The 22,012-nt window shown below is 39.9% G+C and overlaps 1 protein-coding gene across 6 annotated transcripts in view; it reads right to left on the bottom strand.

Moving 5' to 3' along the window:
- Window positions 1-22,012, bottom strand: part of LOC143387706 (chromodomain-helicase-DNA-binding protein 1-like) — a 51,064-nt gene that overhangs the window by 28,268 nt on the left and 784 nt on the right. For 4 of the 6 annotated variants that reach the window (XR_013155537.1, XM_077109799.1, XM_077109800.1 and 1 more), the window contains exons 2-10: window positions 19,598-19,710; window positions 16,468-16,574; window positions 15,851-15,965; window positions 15,015-15,046; window positions 7,458-7,539; window positions 5,031-5,193; window positions 2,270-2,425; window positions 1,624-1,716; window positions 254-350 (exon numbers count right to left, since the gene is read on the bottom strand). Coding sequence is in view for 5 of the 6 variants with exons in the window: in XM_077109799.1 (XP_076965914.1) it covers window positions 254-350; window positions 1,624-1,716; window positions 2,270-2,425; window positions 5,031-5,193; window positions 7,458-7,539; window positions 15,015-15,046; window positions 15,851-15,965; window positions 16,468-16,574; window positions 19,598-19,710 (958 nt within the window). In the remaining variant the exon portion in view is untranslated. Of the gene's footprint in view, window positions 1-253; window positions 351-1,623; window positions 1,717-2,269; window positions 2,426-5,030; window positions 5,194-7,457; window positions 7,540-15,014; window positions 15,047-15,850; window positions 15,966-16,467; window positions 16,575-19,597; window positions 21,937-22,012 lie in introns of those variants that run through there. The other 2 variants (XM_077109802.1, XM_077109801.1) reach the window with 2 other exon arrangements.

Below are 22,012 nucleotides of genomic sequence, written 5' to 3'. Positions count from 1 at the left end.
TAAGGCAGGGCTTGCCAAGTCCTGGACTGGGATCCTAAATGCTGTGGGAATTCAGGAAAGAAAGGATAAAGGTGGAGGAGTGGGGTTGGATGAGATGGAATGGGGGTGGGTGTACAGTTGCAGAGAAAGTAGGCCTCGAATTCCAGGCTTCTAAGAAAGGGAACTTGAATCAGTCTCAAGAATCAGTAAGTTCCTCATTATTCAGGTTTGAACCAGTCACTCCCTAGAGCAGTACATGTCAACCTATTCCTACCTGGAATGCAGGAATGCCAGCAGCTTATCCAGCAGGTGAAGTTTCCCACTAGCCTCAATCAGGTGGTCTCCAACTTCAAAAGGCTCTGGCTCCACACCTGGAAAGCAGAGAGCCCAATCCTAATTGTATGCCCTGAGTCAGGGCAAAGTTCTTGAGTACAAAACCCAATAGGTAGCCCATAGCAAGAGAGCCCAAGCTCTTTCTAATGCAGTAGGCCCTTCAGTCTCACCTATTCGAGGCATTTTGTAATTATTTGCTTAATACCACCTGCAGAGCCTGGCACATCCAAAAAGTCTAATAAATATTTATCTAAGAAACAAACTCTCTCTTTAGGAAACTGAGGGAAAGGAAGATGCCAGAGATCAAGAAGATCCACAAAGGAAATTCTAAGGCTCTCACTCTAGATAAGGAATCAAGAAATAGGTTTAGGTGTGTATAAAAGTGATTCTCAAGATACAGGCGGCAGTCAGAATATTCTGGAAGATGTCCTTCAAAATCTATGTTCCTAATGCCCCTCCTCCCTTAAAAAAAAAAAGTTCTAATGTGCACTTGATTAAAGTTCTGTTAAACTTTTAAACAGCTCATAATGTTACTTGGCAAAGACTCCTTAAAACAAGTACAGCAGAATTCCAGGGCCAGAGAATCGCCCATCAGAGTGCATCCAAAAACCCCAATGGGAATGAAAATGAAACACTACACATAAATTTGTGGCAACAAGAGCAGTGCTTAGAGGGACATGTACAGAAGTCACTAGGATGAAAGGAGAGAGCAAAGGGCACAGAGCAGGAGCATGCAGGCAGGAAGAAAGGCAGGAAAAACTGCTACCCCCGAAGCTGAGTGCAGAGCGTCCCACGGAGCAAGCCATCTGCTGTGTCAAGGGATCTGAGAGGTTAACGAATCGCGAACTGACAATGCCTGGGCATCACAGAGAACACGGGGAACTGGGCACAGTGACCGAGAGGGCTCAAGACGAAAGGAAATCCAATCCTGAAGAAGGGTCAGATGAATCCCCATTATGACCCATTCTGTAAACTGCCAGTTTTCCTCTCCACAACTGTCACTATCATGAAAGAAAGAAAAGCTCCCTGCCCTCCAAAAAAGCTTAGAAACATTTCTAGATTGTAGAAAAGTAGAGTCAAGGCAAATGCAATGGATCCTGCATTAAGAGAGAAAAAGAAAAGCAGTTTAAGGGATATTACGGGACATGTGAAGAAACCTTCAGTATGATCAACACTAGATATCATTAATATGGAGAAAGCGAGAAAGAGCAGACACAGTAAATGCAGCAGTTCTGTTGAAGGGTCCGGCTACAATTTTGGTTACAGAACTACTAATGAAAAATAATGGGGGGAAACAGGACATTGGCTCACCATCAAACAAATACGGGTGATCCACGCACTTTCGAAGCTGGGATAAGATATTCTGAAGTTTAACTTTCCTTGCCATCTCATTTTCAAATGCATCTGAAATTTTGAAGATAGAGAGGAAAAGGAACTAACAAATCAAAACACAAACATAACCTTACTCATTTCATAGTATTTCCCTCAAATTTATACTAACCTCCCAAATGGCAATCAACTGCACTGAGAATTAAAATCATATCCATATGGGATTTTCTTACTCCTCACTCTGTTTTGAGAAGGAAGTCTACAAGGTGAACTTAGCAGTGCTTTGTTAAAACAACTGTAAACTTCTAAAATCTCTTCTTTAACTGCTATTGTGGTTTTAAGAGGGGAGAAAAAAGCAAATAGAGGTTGAAAATCATGAATAGACACTTAAAAGTGTTTGCTATATTGCAGGCATAAGAAAAACCACACAAGAGGAAAAAGGGAAATTCCATCATGCAACAACCAGGTCTGAGCTACACTTAACACTGCTATTGTTCCACGTCATTCAGAATACAAAATTCTACCTTATATTCTTGCTACACAAAGTGAGTGTAATCATAAAACATTTCCCTGCACAAAAACCACATTCCCATTTAGTTTCTTAATGGACCAAGTGCCCTCTGAATACCTAGGTCTTTCATCAAAATAGCCTTGTAGTATTTTTTCTGCAATGCTGACATGCCATGGTATATCACTACTTCTGTCTTCTTGGGAAGTTCTGTAGCTACCTCTGCTTTCACTCTCCTCAGCAGAAACGGCTGCAAGAGGTTGTGTAGTTCACTTGCTGTGGAAGGAAAAACATACAAGAGTGTGGTACAAAAATACAGCAGAGGGCCGAACTACTAGGGAACACGGATCAACTCACTTTCCTCATTTTCATGCTGATTCTGGGTTCTAGGTCAGTACAGTAAGTTTTCACAGTACAGATGCTCCTGGACTTACAAAGGGATTACATTCCTATAAACCCATCACAAACTGAAAATATCTTATACGTAAAAAATGCCTTGAACAGACCTAATATACCAAACACCACAGCTCAGCCCACCCTACCTCAAATGTGCTCAGCACTTACGTTAGTCCACTTGGCAAAATAATCTAACCCGAAGCCTCTTCTATGAAAAACTGTGAATACTTCATGTAATGTGCTGAATGCCTGTGACTAAACAACTGACAACACGGAGCACTGTGTGGTATCAGTTACTTACCCTCAGGGTCACCTGAGTCACTGGGGAGTTGTGCCTCGCTGCTGCCACCCAGCCACACAGGACAGTACCTTACAACCTATCCCAAGCCTGGGAAAGACTGAAACTCATGCCCTCTTATGGCTGAAGAGCATCCCATCCTGTATCTACACCACATTGTCTTTCTATCTGCTAATGCACATCTAGGTGAGCTCCACACTCTGGGTACTGTGAAGAGTGCTGCAATGAACACAGGAGCACAGATATCGCTTGGCGTGTGGATCCCCTTCTTCGACTATATACCCAGTATGGGACTGCTGAATTGTAGAGCAGTTCTATTTAGTGTTCTGAGGAAACGCCATCCTGGTTTTCACGATGGCCGTACCATCTCCATCCCCACCCTGGTGTCTCAGAGTTCCCCTTCCACCACAGCCTTGCCAGCGTGTGGTGTCTGTAATAACCATTCTAACGGGGGGAGGAGGTTTCCCATTGTGTTCCTGATTTGCATTTCCCTGATGATTATATTGAACATTTTAATATAACTAACAATAATGCATTTTGTATCTTAAACCAGTTAGAAGACAGAATTCTGAATATACTCACCATAAAGAAATGATAAAAGTTTTGCTATATGATATGCTAATGACCTAAGTGATCACTGCGCAAAACATCAGCAGGTATAAATATGTACCCCCAAAATAGGTACAAATAGTCACACCAATAAAAATTCAAAATCCAAAGTACAGTTTCTATTGAATGTTGCTGTTTTTGTAAAGTGACAAAGTCAAAAAATTATAAGCTGAACCACCATAATTAGAGGACCAATCATTTCTCCCTTTACTGGGTTCTTCCTATTCCTTCTGGACTTGTTACTGGCTTTTAGTCCCCAAATTACACCACTCAAAGAACTGGATTCTTCTTAGGAATAATCTCATTTTCAAGACACTGTTTTCCAGGGTATTCTTCATTTAATCTCACTGATCAGTATACAGCCTAGAAATGCAGGGTGAGAAATACTGTCTCCATGTTTATGACAGTTAAGTGAGGCTCAGAGAAATCAGGCCACTTATCCAAGGACACACAGGTGAATGTGAAAATGGCGAGCAATAAAAGTGGATTTTTTAACACTTCTAATCCCTTGTTCCTTTACAGGCATCTTAGACTTCAAAAGCTACACTAAGTTGGAAGTATACATCATGTAGGAAAACCAGAAACAGAAAACAAAAATACAAGCAACCTGTTAAATGTGAAATTCAGATAAACAATTCATAGCTCTTCAATACCAGTGTGTCCCTTGTCATTTGTAATTAGATGTCCCATACGTGACAACTCTAAACATGGGAGTAATCAGAGCAGGTTCGCAGGTCATCTTTACCCTGTGGTTTGGGAATTTTTGCTCCAAGAACCCTCTGCGATTCATATTTAACCAGCACACACATAATCACTGGGTGGCCCCCTGCCATCTGTTTTGGACAATCATCCTAGGGTATTCAGATATTATGGGAATGTTCCACAAGGCAGAGAGGCAAAGGTATAAGAGAAAGCTACGGTTATACTAATGAAGGCTTCCCTTTTCCCTTCCACGTCCCAATCATCTCAAACTTCTGGTTAAAAGGAAACAGCAGTGTTGCAGAATTCTTAACAGTAGTCTGGGACTATAGCATGCACTTACTTTTCTGCACTGGCAAGTGGCAGGAAAGTTAACAAAGTCTATAATTTTTACAAATTACAAGTTGAAGCTGCATGGTAACATGAACTTGAGGCATGAGGATGGTAAGCTGAAGGCCAGCCTATGAAACTGAGCAAGACCCTGTCTCCAATTTTTTACAAAAGGACTGGGAATGTATCCCTGTGGTAGAGCACCCCTGGGTTCAATCTCCAATACCACAAAGAGAAAAAAAAATGAAAGAAAATTAGAAGTTGGTTTTAAAAAAAGCACACATATCAGTGGGTACTTTCTACTTTTTCCAAAAATGAACCAATAAACCCCACTGCAGAACCATGTAACAAACAAGTAAGAGCCATGGATAGCAGACAAGTGGATACCACATGAGGGACCATCATCTGCCTTATATCTGTGGTGGTTTTTCTCCCTGGAAGGCATTCTCCGGTTATTGATTCTCTTCCTTTTCAATCTACAACTCTTATGCATTAGGGAAGTTTCTGTGTCAAGATCTCTTGGGGATAATTTGCTGAATGGGAATTAACCTGATTTGGACTCTTTTTCAATATCCCGGTAACGTTCAACAAAATCCTCCATCTGTTCCTTGGAAAACAGGTCAGGTTCCACAAAACTGAGGAGAGAGTAGAGCTCTTGGAGGCTGTTCTGGATAGGAGTTCCAGTCAACAGGAGACTGAAGACCACCGAGAACTACAATATGTAAATAAACAAAATTAAAAATCTCTACCACTGGGAAGCAAAACCAAGTGACCCATCACAACATTTATTTGAACACAGAGGGACATGATCTAACACAATGAACCAAGGCAAACGAAATCAGAAGGCTCAGGTTCAAGTTGTACACTCTATTTAATGTGAGAAATAATACCTCTCCAGTTTTAACCATAAGGAGGGGACAATAATCTGTAAGAAGACACTCTTGTAAGCATGTAAGTGACATCACGTTGTAAACTCTTGAGTATTACATGAGTATTCACTAGGATTACTGAATGCAATCTATGTGAGGAGTCAAACTATGTTATGACCTACATGGGGGAATTAACGGGAGTATCTCAGTAAACACATTCATTCAAAGAGTTTGAGAAGCCAGAGTTATTTTTAGTATCAGGCCTCTATGCTACAAGCAAGCAGCAAGATTTACACTGACACAATGTCTGTTCATAAACTTTGCAATATATCAGAGTCAAGATATCAAGATTTCTAGATGTTTCTGGATAGTAAGCCATGGACAGTCCAACATAAAAAGGGATTCTGTAAATTTTTGAGAAACAGGGCTGGGAATGTGGGTCACCAGCAGAACGCTTGCCTAGCATGCATGAAGCCCTGGGTCAATCCCCAGCATTTCCAAAAGAAAAAGGAAAAACACTGAGAAAAAGATAAGAACACAGAGGATAAGAGACTAATGAAGGAAGAAAAACGGCGACAACAGATATCAGGCCAAGCAAGGTCAACCTCTGAGCTGACATTTACAAGAACTTACACCAGCAGAATTAAGTAATGTGGAAAAGTCACATCCTATGCATGTGTATAGAGTACCAACTCTTGGGAAGGACACAAAATCAAGAGTCCCTAAAAAGAAGGCAAAGAGGACAGCAGAGATAGAGGATGCCCTACCAGGCAGGGGATAACAATATTTGAAACTAATAAAAATGATTATATCTTCAGTAAAAACTCTAAACACTGCAATTTTTAGGCCAATAAATATTAAATACATAATCCAGGTCTAAGATTTTCCTCTAAATGACCTCTAAATTTAAGTGATTTATTATAGGATGAGGACCAAATTTTGATTATCTCAGAATTAACAAGTGTGGTCTCATGAATGAGCAAACTTTCAGGTCAACAAGGAGAAGGTACTTCACATTTCATTGGCTTCTCAGAAACAAGGGCAGCTCCAGGCCACAATGATCTTTCTCATCTACTTTGCCAAATGATACAAGAGATCAAGAGAAGGGAATGCAATCAAATCTATCATACTAAAAATACAACAGATGAGAGACTGAAGGCAATATGCTGTAAGAAATTGGTCTCTTCATGACTCCATGTGAATGGTAAGTTTCTAAATAGGTAAATTGGGGGAGGCGTAAGGTATATCCAATGCATCTGCAACTGCAGACAGGAGTATAAGATCTTTATTTGTAAAAAAAAAAAAAAAAAAAAAAAGAGAAAAATTAAAAGCACTCAAAAGAGAGTTGAAACATCTCCAAAAATACAATGCATTTTATTGGGGTAGGGTCTGACTCATTTGCTAACAAGAGAAAGGAATAGTAATTAGCCATATTAAATACTACTTTTGTCACTGCCCTCCAAAACAGGTTTATTTATCTCTGCAGAAGTCTGACTACAAAAGTTTTAATTTACGAGATGGACATCATTATCCGAAGTACACGTATGAAGACATGAATGGTATGACTCTACTTTGTGTACAACCAGAGATAGGAACAATTGTGCTCTATATGGGTAATGTGAATTGTAATGCATTCTGCTGTCATATATTACAAATTAGAACAAATAATAATAATCATAAAGTTTCCATTTAGTTGGCTCTGTATAGACTAGTCTAAGTGGTTTTAAAGGGGAGTTAGAGGGGAGAAGGAACGGTGGACAGATGGGTATAGGATTTCTGAGCCAGGAAACCCACTCTGCATGATACTATAGGGTGGAAACATGCCATCGCCTGTTGTTCCAACTCACAGGACACGCAACAGCCAGTGAATCCAGCATTACGAACTCTGGTGACACTGAGGTGCCAACGTAGGTTCATTAGTTTTAACATCTCTCTTCAGGGAGAGGCTGAGGATGAGGGAAGCTAGGCTTGTAAAGGGGCAGGGGATATATGGGAACTCTCTGTACCTTCTATTCAATTTTGTTGTAAACCTAACTTGCTCTAAAAAATAAAGTCTATTAAAAAAGGAAGGGGGTGTGTAAAAACTAAGACTATCCTTTGAGTTTACCTCTGAGAGTGTCTTATGCAGCAGAGAGCTTTGGCTTTTCAATCTGTGGGCTTCATCCACAACAAGAACACTCCAGGAGAAGCTGTGAGAGAAAATACAACCTTTCAGTTTGGTGATGCTCAAACATATTTCACAACCACATCTTACTATACAATTATGACGTGTTAGAAAGACTAACAGCCCACTCTGTTAGAAGCATACCTGGCATCGTGACCTTCCTATCTTGAAAGGTTACTACCATGTGCTTTGTTTTCCCCTCAGATAAGAAAGATCTATGCAGAAAGTAAGGAGCCAGAGACAGAAATGAAAGGATACGTTTATCATATTGTACTATGTGCCAGACATTGCGCTTGTGGCTTTATGTGCAACTTAATCCAAAGAATAAGACAAGTAACCATAATTGTGCCAACAAGGACACTAAAACTCTGAAAGGCTAGGTAACTAGGTCAAGATCATAAGGGCAGAGCAGAGATTCAAACCCATAAGGAAAATCAAGAGACAGTGATGTCACAGCTAAAGGAGTAGGACTTTAAAATGGGAGAGTGGTGAACAGGATCACGGAGATGTCCACAATGATGTAGCCACTGGACTTGTTAACGTGGAGGTCACTGGGGGCTGCTGCCCTGCTGTGGTATAGTATAGTATGTCATGAGAGCAATTTCTCAAGAAGTTTCAGTCCTAGAATCATATTTTTAACAGATGCTACTGGTGGAAAGCTGTTAAAAAAATCCAAAATATGGAAAAAGATTGGATGATATTCTAGATGCATTAACTTAAAATAGCAAAAAAATGATAAAATGATAAATAGTAGCTGCAAAATACAATAATGAAAAAGGTATAAATATTGAATATCCTTTTAAAAATGTGAAAATCATGCAAAAGATAATAAAGTGGGCGTTGTAAGACTTTTAAGTTTTTAATTTTATTGGTAAACATTATGGAATCCCACTGCATTATTTTTGCACTTGTAAAACTAAGTGTGTCAAACAAAAAAGTGGGTAAGGAAGGACAATACTTGAAAAATTAAAACAAACGTCTGTGTAAAGGCTGGCCTACAAAAAGGAAGCCTTCTTTCCAATACCACGACAGACACTACAGACATACAGGAAGATAATCAGAAATGATGTTGAAAATTTGTACTCCAATAAAATAGAAAACCTCAAAGGCATCGACAAATTTCTAAAGTCATATGATTTGCCTAAATTGAATCAGGATGAAATACACAATTTAAACAGATCAATTTCAAATGATGATGGGCTGGAGATATGGCTCAAGTGGTATCGCGCTCGCCTGGCTTGCATGTGGCCCGGGTTCGATCCTCAGCACCACATACAAACAAAGATGTTGTGTCTGCCAAGAACTAAAAAATAAATATTAAAATTCTCTCTCTCTTTCTCTCTCTCTCTTTAAAAAAAAAAAAATTTCAAATGACGAAATAGAAGATACTATCAGAAGTCTACCAACCAAGAAAAGCCAAGGACTGGATGGATACACAGCCAAGTTCTACAAGACCTTTAAAGAAGAACTAATACCCATACTCTTAATTTATTTCAGGAAACAGAAAAAGAGGGAGCACTTCCAAACTCATTTTATGAGGCCAATATCACCCTGATTCCAAAACCAGGCAAAGACATATCAAAAAAGAAAACTTCAGACCAGTATCTCTAATGAACAAGATACAAAAATTCTCATAAAATTCTGGCAAATGGAATACAAAAACATCAAAAAGATTGTGCACCATGATCAAGTGGGATTCATCCCAGGGATGCAAGGTTGGTTCAACATAACAGAAATCAATAAATGTAAGTCATCACATCAATAGACTTAAAGATAAGAATCATATGATCATCTCAATAGATGCAGAAAAAGCATATGACAAAATACAGCACTCCTTCATGTTCAAAACACTAGAAAAATTAAAGATAACAGGAACATATCTCAAAATCATAAAGGCTCTCTACGCTAAGCCCCAGGCCAACATCATTCTAAATGAAGAAAAATTGAAGGCATTCCCTCTAAAAGCTGGAACAAGACAGGGTTGCCCCCTTTTACTACTTCTATTTAACACAGTACATGAAACACTGGCCAGAGCAATTAGACGAAAGAAACGAAAGGGATACATATAGGAAAAGAACTCAAATTGGCATTATTTGATGATGATACGATTCTACACCTAGAAGACCCTAAAAGTTCCACCAGAAAACTTCTAGAACTAGTAAATAAATGAATGTAGCAGGATATAAAATCAACACCCATAAGTCAAAAGCATTTCTGTATATCAGTGACAAAGCCTCTGGAAAGAAATGAGAAAAACTATCTCATTCACAATAACCTCAAAACAACAACAACAAAAATAAAACAAAAGCAAAACAAAACAAAAACCCCAGAACACACACAAAAAAACTTGGGAATCCACTTAAGGAAAGAGGTAAAAGATCTGTATAAAGAAAATTATAGAACCCTAAAGAAAGAAATCAAAGAAGGCCTTAGAAGATGGAAAGATCTACCTCGCTCTAGGATAGGCAGAATTAATATTTTATCAAAATGACCATACTACCAAAAGCAGTATACAGATTTAATGCAATTCCAATCAAAATCCCAATGGCATTCCTCATAGAAACAGAAAAAGCAATCATGAAATTCATCTGCTAAGATAAGAGACCTAGAATAGCTAAAGCAATCCTTAGCAGGAAGAGTGAAGCAGGGGGCATCACTATACCAGACCTTAAACTATACTACAGAGCAATAGTAACAAAAACAGCATGGTATTGGCACCAAAACAGACTGGTAGACCAAAATAGAGGGCACAGAGACTAACCCACAAAATTGCAATTATCTGATATTAGACAAAGGTGCCAAAAACACACACTGGAGAAAAGATAAACTCTTCAACAAATGGTGCTGGTAAAACTGAAAATCCATGTGCAAAATGAAATAAACCCCTATCTCTCACTGTGCACAAAACTCGAGTCAAAATGGATCAAGGACCTGGGAATAAAACCAGAGACCCTGCATCTAATAGAAGAAAAAGTAGGTCCTAATCTCCATCATGTGGGATTAGGCCCCAACTTCCTTAATAAGACTCCTTTGGTGCCAGAATTAAAATCAAGAATCAATAAATGGGACAGATTCAAACTAAAAAGTTTCTTCTCAGCAAAAGAAACAAATTTGTGAGAGTGTACATCTTGGGAGCAAATCTTTACCCCTCACATATCAGACAGAGCACTAATCTTTAGGGTATATAAAGAACTCAAAAAGCTAAACACTAAAATAAATAAATAAATAACCAACCCAATCAATAAATGGGCCAAGGACCTGAACAGACACTTCTTAGAAGATGATATACAATCAGTCAACAAATATATGAAAAAAATGTTCATCATCTCTAGCAATTAGAAACATAAAAACCAAAAGTACTCTAAGATTTCATCTCACTCCAATCAGAATGGCAGCTATTATGGTTACAAACAACAATAAGTGCTGGCGAGGATGTGGGGGAAAAGGTACACTGCTGGTGGGACTGCAATTAGTGTAGCCAATATGGAAAGCAGTATGGAGATTCCTTGGAAAGCTGGGAATGGAACTACCAGCCGACCCAGCTATCCCACGCCTCAGTCTATACTCAAAGGACTTAAAAACAGCATACTACAGGAACACAGCCACATCAATGTTTACAGCAGCACAATTCACAATAGCTAAACTGTGGAGCCAACCTAGATGCCCTTCAGTAGATGAATGGATTAAAAAATGTGGCAAACATACACAATGAAATATTACTCAGCAATAAAAGAGAATAAAATCATGGCATTTGCAGATAAATGGATGGAGTTGGAGAATAATGCTAAATGAAGTTAGCCAATCCCAAAAATCCAAATGCTGAATGTTTTCTTTGATATAAGGAGGCTGATTCTTAGTGGGGTAGGGAGGGAGAGCATTGGAGGAATAGACGAACTCTAGTTAGGGCAGAGGGGTGGGAGGGGAAGGGAGGGGGCATGGGGTTAGAAATGATGATAGAATGTGATGGACACTATTATCCAAAGTACACGTATGAAGACACAAATGGTGTGAATATACTGTGTAAACAACCAGAGATATGAAAAAAACGTGCTCTATATATGTTATATGAATTGCAATGCATTCCACGGTCATATATAAATAAAAAAACTAATATAAAGAAAGATAATTAACCCACAATGAATGTGTTGGTCAGCTTTCTGCTACTGTGACAAGTAGCTGAGATAATGAGTTTATAAAGAGAAAAGTTTTACTCTGGCTCACAATTTTGGAGGGTCAGTCCACCATCAGCTGGCCCCCTTGCTGTTAAGCACATCATGGCAGAAGGGCATGGCAGAGCAAGCCAGCTATCTCAAGGCTGGGACATAGAGAGCAAAGAAGAGGAAGAGGCTGGATCCCTGCTACCCATTCCATGGACACACCCTCAATGAATGACCAGAAGACATCCCATGAGGGCTCACCTTTCAAAGGTTCCACACACTCTCACCAGTTTCACGCTGGGGACCAAGACTTTAACATATGAGCCTTTGGGAGATATACAGGATCCAAACTATAGCAGTGAATCTCAGTAAGTACCAGATGTTAATAATATCATCTTCTTCCTCACTTTTACTCAACTCTTTTTTAAGCATCTCTCATTTTCCCCTCTTATTTAAATCATTTAATAACTATGTTTGCACAGTTCTTGTGTCCCACAAGCAGTGTAAGAGGAATTTTTGATGGAAGGAATTAAATGTGGGAAATCTGATCACAGAGGCTCACAGTACAGGCGGTGGGCAGGTTAATAAACACACTGGCACTCTACCTACTGGTGAGCACATGCCACCCTTTGCCTTTGTTTCTATGTTTGTCTGCATCTGCTACAAGACTACACACCCCTGAAAGTCAAGGTCAATGTCTTAATCTTCTCTATCCCTATGGCCTCATCTGGATCAATAAATATTCAATAAATATTTGCAGAAAAACAACAACAACAACAAAGGAAGCCTTCCTCCTCAGGTTACAGAGAAAATTGAGAGGAAGAGAGCCAGAGACACTCAGCTAACGAGAGTGGAGTAGGAGAAGACTGAACTGGGGATCCAAAGAGAGGGCAGGAAGTGCAAGGAGAGCACTGGGCAGAATAAGCAGGGGATATATTTAGGATTATAAGGAGACAGGGTCCCCATGAGGTTGGACGGTGGTTATGACATAGGTGGTGAGCGTCCATAGTATAGTTCCACTCAAAACAGACTAGGTCTGATTCCTTTGGAAGGACTAGACACAGATATGTATATACACAAACATCTAGAAATGTTTATTTAACGCAAAAGGCTAAGTGAAGTGGATTTTGGTTCAATGAGTGAAAGTGGATGGAATCACTCATCAAAGGAAATTAAAGACTGTTTCCTGGAAACGAAAGTAGAGGGAATTCCAACACAAGAATGGAGAGTCCAACAAGGGAACTCCTGATCTTCTCAATCCAAGATTTCACAAGCCGACTGCCTGTTGTCCAAAAGATTTCAATATTTCATGGTGATAACATACAACTTAAAAATGGCCTTCATAAACCTCTTGAGTGCAGATTTTATCACACTGCCTATTTTCAGAATGTAAAATATAGCAATGGAGAAATATAACATTAACAAACATACTAAAAGAAACAACTATGTTGTTGGGATTCTTGCTATGAGTCAATATTATAAATGTCCCTTTATTACTAAGGCTCTTAAATCCACCCAGAAATGCATTCAGAACAGATTGAAATATAAAAATGTGTTTCTGCCGAATAAGGTGACATTTCAGTGCTTCTACATACTTAGAGAAGCTCTCTAAGTCCAGGGCCTGGGGCTGTGGCTCATCAGTAGAGCACTCACCTAGCATGTGCGAGGCCCTGGGTTTGATCCTCAATACTACATAAAACTAAATAAATAAAATAAAGGTATTGTGTCCAACTACAACTAAAAAAATAAACATTAAAAAAAAAAAAAAAAAAGAGGCCCAAAGCACCAAGTGCTGGGTTTGAATGTCTGCTCTGCCTTACTTGGATTCTTAATCTCTTAATTTCCTTGTTTGAATAATAATCCCTGCCTACTAGGATTTTCATGAAACCAAAATGGGACAATTTACATAAAGTACCCAAGAACATTTATGTCCCAATCTTATTACCTTCTGAGACCTGCCAGATAGTACCGTGTTTCATGGATATCTTTGTACTCCTCGTCCTCTACTGTACAGACCATGGGGCAGCTCTATAATTTACTTTCCTGGTTATTACCAGTAACTCCCTTTCCATGGAGAGACTTCAAAACAAGACAAGTTGGATATTAAGAAGACAAGAAGAGCTGGGGTAAGGACTGAGTGGTAGAGCAGTTGGGAGGCCCTCAGCTCAATGCCCAGAACCATAAAATGAAATGACATGAAATAATGTGACACGACATAAAAATAATAAAGTAAAAAGAAAGAAAAAGAGGGAACACATCATATGCTCATTTAAATGTAAATTAAGTAAAACAAAATACTGGATGGAATCATAAAATCTTGGGCCCAGTCTTCAAAATAAGAGTAAAACAGAAACTCATTTACAACAATTTGGATGAGGAAAAAATATTTAAAATATTGATAAGGCCCTTTGAGAACAAAACCTTCGGAGTATGAAAGATGCACACAGGGCACGATGGGGCACTCCTACAATGACAACTACTTGGGAAGCTGGAGGATTGCAAATTTGAGTCCCGTCCCAATGACTTAGTGAGACTATCTCAAAATAAACAATGAAAAGGGCTGGGCATGCAGCTCAGTGGTAAATGCCCCTGAGTTCAATCCCCAGTACCAAGACATAGTTAAATGGACAAATTACAAGTATACTTCAAACTTCTTTTCCAAATAGTCAGTTCTGCAGCACTGACTGCTACCTGGTAATGGCCAGGAAAAGGCTCCTATACTATAGCAAGATCCCAAGCAGCAGTCCTCACAGCTGTCTGTGCAGTCGCAGTGTGAAGGACCCAGTGTCCAGGCTGGATGCAGTGCCCCACCTGTGACCCTGGAGACTCTGGGAGCTGAGGCGGGAGAATCACAGATTCAAGGCCTTCCTTGGCAACTTGGAAAGACCCTGTCTCAAAATTTAAAAAATTAATAAATAAAAAGGACTGGAGATGTTGCTCAGTGGCAGAGTACTCCTGGGTTCAATCCCCAGTACCAAAATAAAACCAAAAAAACAACAATAAAAATCTGCTAGTAATAAAAATCTCTAGTAATCTGCTAAACACCAACCATGTAGATTTAATCTCAGTTGTCACAATAGTCATTCAAAGTAAGAAAGGTAACTACCCCCAGTTTACAGATGAGGACACTGAAGTTGATGGAAATTAAGAAACCAACCCAATAACACATAGCTAATGAGTAGAGGTTAGATCACAGAATTCCCACCATGCCTGCCTATACATCAACAGGACCCAAAGAAGACAGACCAGACATATCAGGAAAGAGGCCAGTATCAAAAAGTGTAAGACAAGACAAGACTTCCACACATTCAGCACAGTTTCTGACAGGGTACAGTATACTCACGATTTTAGAAACGGTGCATCTTTCAAGCAAATCTGAAAAATTAAGGAGGACACATTAAAAAGACTGGTATTGCTGGGCATGGTGGCCCACACCTGAATCCCAGCAGCTTCTGGAGACTCAGGCAGGAAGGCGGCAGGCTCAAAGCCAGCCTCAGCAACTTACTGAGACTGTCTTCAAAAATAAAAAGGGCTGAGGATTGGCTCAGTGGTTAAGTACCCTTAGGTTCAATCCTTGGTAACAAAAGAAAAAAAGTTAGAATTAAAAAAACAAAGACTGGTATTGATAAATTCTGATTATTAATAATCTAGTTTCTTATTTCTTGTTAACTCTCTTAAACCAGAGGATCTAAGCCTTTAACTTGTTTACTAAGTTAAAAACTAAGCACAATTTCTAAGTAGCACTATCACACAAACAGATAGAAGTTATGGTTAAGTAGAAGGCCTTACAGTTGCCCAGTCTTACTCAGATAAGGATTTAAAACAAGACTGAAACTAGGCATCCTGCATTCCTATCCCCCGGTTATCAGACACGATGCCTCTGTACATGAAACCCTCTGCCCTGCAGCCTGCCTCCTCCTGTTCATCAACAAAGAGGCAGCTAAAGTGCCACTTTCTGGGAAGCTTTCCCCTTAATCCACAAGTAGAGAGGGAAATATGTCTAGCTACCTTGAAGCACAGTGATTCTGCACTTCGTTTGGTCACAGTCCCTCTTTGACAATGTGATGAAGGTGGATTTCCTCCTAGAAAAATGTGTGCTCTCAAAAAAAAAAAAAAGTCAATATAATTCAGTGGGTTCTACAACTTCTAAGACCCAGGTTAGGAGAAACAAATGAATACCTCATAGGTGGTCAGCAGCACATGAAAACGTGACTTCTGTTTTAGGTCTTGCTGAAGATGGGCTCTTTCCTCCTTGTCCCCTGCATATGTTACACAAGAAAGACCTGGAGCAAATCTAAATCCAAGAAAAGAAGCAGATGAACCAAATGCCACAGCCATGAGATGGTGTGTGCATGTCATGGACGGACTGCAGTGCAGACGCCATTCATTAGGTGCTGGTCACAGAACTGTACCTAGAATAATGATTAGCCCTCAGGGTAAGGTCTGTGTTAAGCAGGGAGAAGGATCAGGTCTAAGAGGGTCTCATGCTAACTAAAAATGCAATGATGTTTCTCACTTTAGTTACTTCCTATGTTACTATGAGAAGGACAGTTTCTCCTTTACATCAGCAAAATTTACTGAGAATAAGTACTAGCCTTTAAATTGTAGAAGGGTAACAGTAACACCCACTGGATCCTCCCCGATCAGATCTTGTGTCTTGCCTACACTGTTTCAGTTCAACCTTTCTGGAATAAAATCATTGAATATGACAAGATTTTGCTTCATGATCTTTTATCCATCATCTAGAAAAATATCTTCACATAAACAATACAAGTTCAGCTACAGCTACTCTGTACCTTTCCATTTCTTCTTTCCAGTTGTTCAAAACAGACAGAGGACTGAGAATCAGAAATGGTCCTTCATCATTTAACCTTCCCGTCAAGTAAATGAGGAGAGCAATCGTCTGAAACAAAGCAGGCAGTTTTGATCACCTTTCCAGGAGACACAACCATAAAGTTCCCACAACCATAGGCAGAGAACACAAACTGTTATACAAGACTTGCTTTATAAAGAAATTCCATACAATCTTCCTCATATTAGGAAACTAGTACGTTCTCGGAACGACATCAGGTAAGCTCGTGACTTTGTTAAGGAAATTGATGGTGTTCAATTACTTTAGGAGTTAACGAGCAATGAGGCTCAATGTTTATGAAACTGAACCAAAGGGAAAAACGTCAGGAAAGGACAGAAATCAATGAAACCAATACACCTGTTGGAAAACAGCAGGAGTACTTTGAAAATATTAAGCCAGAAGTGCTAAGACCTGACAGCAAACAGTACATGCACATCACGGCCTTGGCCCTTGGCTCGGCTGCTCTGATGAGAGTGCTTTCCTTCCTCCCCAACTTTCTCCCTCCTTCTATAACCATTTAGAGGGTGCCTTCTACTGGCTCAAGTTCTAAGTGAACGAAACAGATACAACCTTTGGTCTTTCATAATGGGTGCATTATAATCATACTGTATAGCGGGATCCATATGCCATAGTTGTACATGCATATATCTACAACACGCATTCAAATGCAGGAAACAGACAATAAATCATTCTCATAAGAAGTATGAGTATGAAATGAAACTTTGCAAAGCCAAATGTGCATATTTCGGGACATGTTTGAGTACATTTATGTCTCTAAAGTTGCTCTCAACAAACAAAAACATGTGAAGAGCTTGCATCCCCAAATACTGTGCTATTTCTGAGGAAAAAATATGCCCTAAGGATCAAATTCAAAATCCTGAGAAAACTATAGGCTTAAAGGTGTTCACATCAAAATTAATTTAAGTAACCCAAAAAAGGGGGAATTCATGATTCCTCATCAATAGGACGTTTAAGCAAATTATAAATTCTCGATGGCATACTATGCAGCCAGTTGAATGATTGCGAATATAATAAAATGCAAAACTACAGTGCCAATGTTACATTAATGAATAGAAATCATATGGGCTAGATGTGCACTGTAACTTCAATGATGTAAAACATACCTTGCTGCTTATGGCTGTGGTTAGAGTGCTGTGATGACAGAGTGGCAGTTCTTTTTTTTTTTTTTGACGCAATCATATTAATCTTAAAAAGGAAATGATTTTCTCATTTAACTATCCCAGCCCAAAGTGTGCCCAGAGCATCCCTCTAATAAGTGGCTTAACTGGATTAAAACCGTTCTGTTGAGTGCTCCCTGGGGATGCAATTTAGAGAAAGTTTGTCTTTACTACCACAAATCAGAAGTGTCTACCAAATAAATTCAGAGTCACTAGTGAATTTTATCAAACATCTAAAATGGAAATGAGAACAATTTTACATAAGCTCTTGCTGAAAATTGAAGAGGAACACTTTTCAATATATTCTATGAGGCCAGTTTTACCCAAATACTAAAACCAGACAAAATTAGTATAAAAAAGAATATCACTAAACAATATCCTTCATAATGTAGATGCAAAATTTCTAAACATACTTTTACCAAAACAGACTTGGAGTTGGTATATTTTTAGAGAATTTAAAGTAGAGGTGGAAAGGCAAAGGACAAGTGGAATTTGCTGGCTCTCTGTGAAGTCAGTAGGACAATTTCAATGACTGAGACAAAGGAGATTATAGGGAGGATACCTCCAGGAAACTGATTTTTAGTTTCATAGTTCTCGTACAGGAATATACCAGGAACAGATTTGTTTGCCCAAGAGAGAGAAGTGATGATCTCAGGGGACCTTATATAAGTGGTCACATGGTTTCTGAATAATGCCAAGATTGATAGGTACATCTCGCCTAAGTAAAGGAGGCTTCGACATATGATCAGACTAGCCTATGTGCACCGCTGCTCCAGCTTGAAGTTTATATATATATATATGGTGAGCGTCGGAGGGGACCGTTGAACTTCTAAAAGGATGATGAGACCCTTGCTCATTCTCTCCAGTGGCCACTGGTGAAACTTTCCTGGGATTGAAAAGTTTTTATCTTCCTGATTTCTGATCAAGCTGCCTCTGACATATATCATGATTGTACCAGGATATCTTTTGTATCCTTCAGATAAGTAATCCTTATGTGATTAACCCAAGAGGTGTTGTGACTGAATTTTCCATTAACCCAAGGCCATGTGTCAACCCAGGGCAGTATTGCTTATTATCCTGGCAGAAGCATCAATTTCAACACTCCACCATTGATCACTAGATCAATGGCCGAGGGGGCCACATCTGATTCTCCCCTTTTAAGGTCAGAGAGTCTAAGTTTTATTTTGGAAAACATAGGGTACTTCCTCCATATTTCTCTATCACTATAGAAAAATGGGCAGCAGCCCGACCCCAACCCACCCCCACTGAGAAAGAGAGAGTAATATTAGAAGCAATACAGTTAACTTCATATAGTGTTACTAAGGAGCACAGTCAATTTGGTCCTTGGGCAAGTATACATGCTTCACACAGAGAAAAGCCCTAAACCTGGGCCCATTAACTGCACTTGTAACTCAAGTAACTTTTCTCACAGACACATGTCAATGCTCATATACAGGTAATGACATAATTAATAACTACCCCCACAACTAGAAAAATCAATCCCAAGGTTGTGATCTCTTAAAAGTTAAGCATTTCACATTCTAGTATATACATACATACACACACACATACACCCTCACACACACACATATATAACAGCACTTAAAGATGGTATTAAGCCAGGTGTGGTGGCACACGCCTATAATCCCATTGACTCTGGAGGCTAAGGCAGGAGGATCATGAGTTCAAAGCCAAGCTCAGCAATTTAGCGAGGCACTAAGCAACTAAGTGAGACACTGTCTTCAAATAAAATACAAAAAAGGGCTGGATGTATGGTTAAATTTTTAAGTGCACCTGAGTTCAATCTGGGATACCAAAAAAAAAAAAAAAGATGGTAATGAGTTGTGAGGAGGTGTTTCAGTGTAGGTAAACCGTGCTTCTTCCACAGGAACATACCTGGCAGGTCTTACCAAGGCCCATCTCATCTCCCAGGATGCAGCCATTTTGACAGTGGAATCGCTGGGCTAGCCAGTTGACTCCCTCCAGTTGATAAGGGCGTAAATGAATTCCTAGAAATAAAAAATATAGCAAAACCAGAGAGCAGACATTTCAGCACATATGTGGGCTATGCTCTAAGGCTTTGAATGAAGAACATGGCTACGTTCCCTTAATGTCAAACTTTATTGGCTATATCTTTTATTGGGACGTTCTATGTATACAAACATTAGCTGATTTCCAAATTTCTTTTGGGGCAGACTTGGGTTACCATTCAAAGCCCTGAAATAGCCTGTCACTGTTATATAATCTTCTTGATCGATGAGAAACTCAGCCTGGGATCTGTTCTGTAATACCCAGTCTCAAGCCACTGTCCTTTCCTGGAAATAAGTATTCCTGGAAGTGATGTGACAAACAACACATGGACTGTTCATATGCTTGCTTAATGGCACTCATCTAAATCTGACATTCCTGCTATATTGTCCCTTAAAGAAAAGGGGACAGTAAAACACCATGATCCTGAATGCTCCCTTTCTGTTTACAAAAACCTAGCAAAATTAAGGGACCAATGAGATCAAGCCTAGGCTGGAAAGTCCAGGTACCTATCATCTTGGAGGACACTGGCTTCTCTCTGCACACTGGGCACTAGGGCAAGTTAGTGTTATCTGTAAAAAGCTACTTTCTTGCATGTATGCTGGTCATACACACAAACTAAAGCTGATGTCACTGCTTCCTCAGTCTAACATGTAAGCCTCCCCCCTGAATGGGGCTGGGCAGAGAACTGAGGGCTCTGTGGAAAAGATACATGTCACTTGTTTGGCCAGAGCCACCAGGCAAAACACCAGGAGCAAGAGAGGTACTGCTTGGAGAAGCACCTTCAGGGACACAGGTGCTATCTGTTCAGTCTGTTGCCACGGAACTCTTCCTGGAGCCGTCATTGATCTGTTAGAAGCTTTCCCCGATAAACCATGTCTCCCATGCTGTCTCCAGCACCTTCTGTGGCCTCCCCACAACCTAGTACAACTGGGCTGTGGACTGCCCCTGCTAAAGAACAAAATGAAAACAGGACTACACTGTGCGCCAACAGAGAAGCAGGGTTAAGAACGGAGACGCTGCTACATAAAGGGTGTTTAAAACTGAACAAGGATGGCAAGAGACTATCAATATTTACATTATATATATTTATAATTATATCTATAAAATAGTCAAAAGTAAAAGGTTGATGGGATGGGGTTGTAGCTCAGTGGAAGAGCACTTGCGTTACACATATGAGGTCCTGGGTTCGATCCTCATAAAATAATAAGTAAAGATAAAGATATATATTTAAAAAAGTAAAAGGTTGAAGTGGTGGATAAAGAGTGACCCTCAAAGAGTTCATGCACAGACCTCAGAATCAGCGAATGTTACCTTACTTGGCAAAAAGGAGTCCACAGCCATGACTAAGGTTGAGGGTCTGGAGATGGGGAGACCATACTGAGTTATCCTGGATCACCCAATCTAATCACTCACACCTTTAGAAACTGGACCCTTCACCAGATGTGATTAGGAGGAGGTGACTACAATGAGGCAGTCCAGGTACCCCCGCCCAAAAGACCTGGCCATGATTAACCTTCTCCTCTTGTGAGATCAGGATGCCTTGCAGTTTGAAGCTTCCTCTTGTTCTAAATGATCTGTTGGCTCTCCAGAGTCAGGCCTCTGTCTAAAACTCCAGTCAATGTCTGGGCTACGATATTCTACAGAAGCTTTGCAAGATATTATCATTGGGGAAACTGAGGAAGTTTCCATGGGATCTCTTTTTTTTAAAACTGCAGGTAAATCTATACTTAGTATATAATAACATGTTTAATTAAAATGATATGAAACTATACAAAGATAACAGTATTTAATACTTAGAAGATGACTGCAAAAGTAAAAAAAAATCATCCAAAAAGAAGTTTCACAGAAAAGGATTTAATGTAGGGAATCAGGTCACCATAAAATTTTTTGTTGGAAGGGCTGGAAAAGCAGCCCCCGGTTTAGCTTCCTGGTACAACTGCTGGATAACTATCAGAACTGGCTCATTCAGGTGGTATCTACCTCCAGGACCAGGAATCCAGGAACCGACCAAAAGCATAGGCTATTTCCCCAAATGTTTCACAAAGAACACACGCTACTGCTGGAATCAGGAAAAGAAGAATCGTAACTCACAGTTTCCCTACATATCCATTTACTTTAACGAACAGGTGGCCAGTCGCCCACCGGCGCTACCCTAGGTACCGTCCCCCTTCCCGAACCGCCTGGTGGTGGACGCGCGACTGCTCCCCGCAGGGCTCCCTGCGGCCCGCCCCTGCCCCCCTCCTCCCCCGCCTCCCCCGCCCCCCTCCTCCCCGCCTCCCC

Source organism: Callospermophilus lateralis, chromosome 7, assembly GCF_048772815.1.
Source record: "Callospermophilus lateralis isolate mCalLat2 chromosome 7, mCalLat2.hap1, whole genome shotgun sequence".
In the NCBI taxonomy this organism is placed as follows: Eukaryota; Metazoa; Chordata; class Mammalia; order Rodentia; family Sciuridae; genus Callospermophilus; species Callospermophilus lateralis.
The sequence above is the reverse complement of the archived record's forward strand: the minus strand, read 5'-3'. Positions and strand labels throughout refer to the sequence as shown.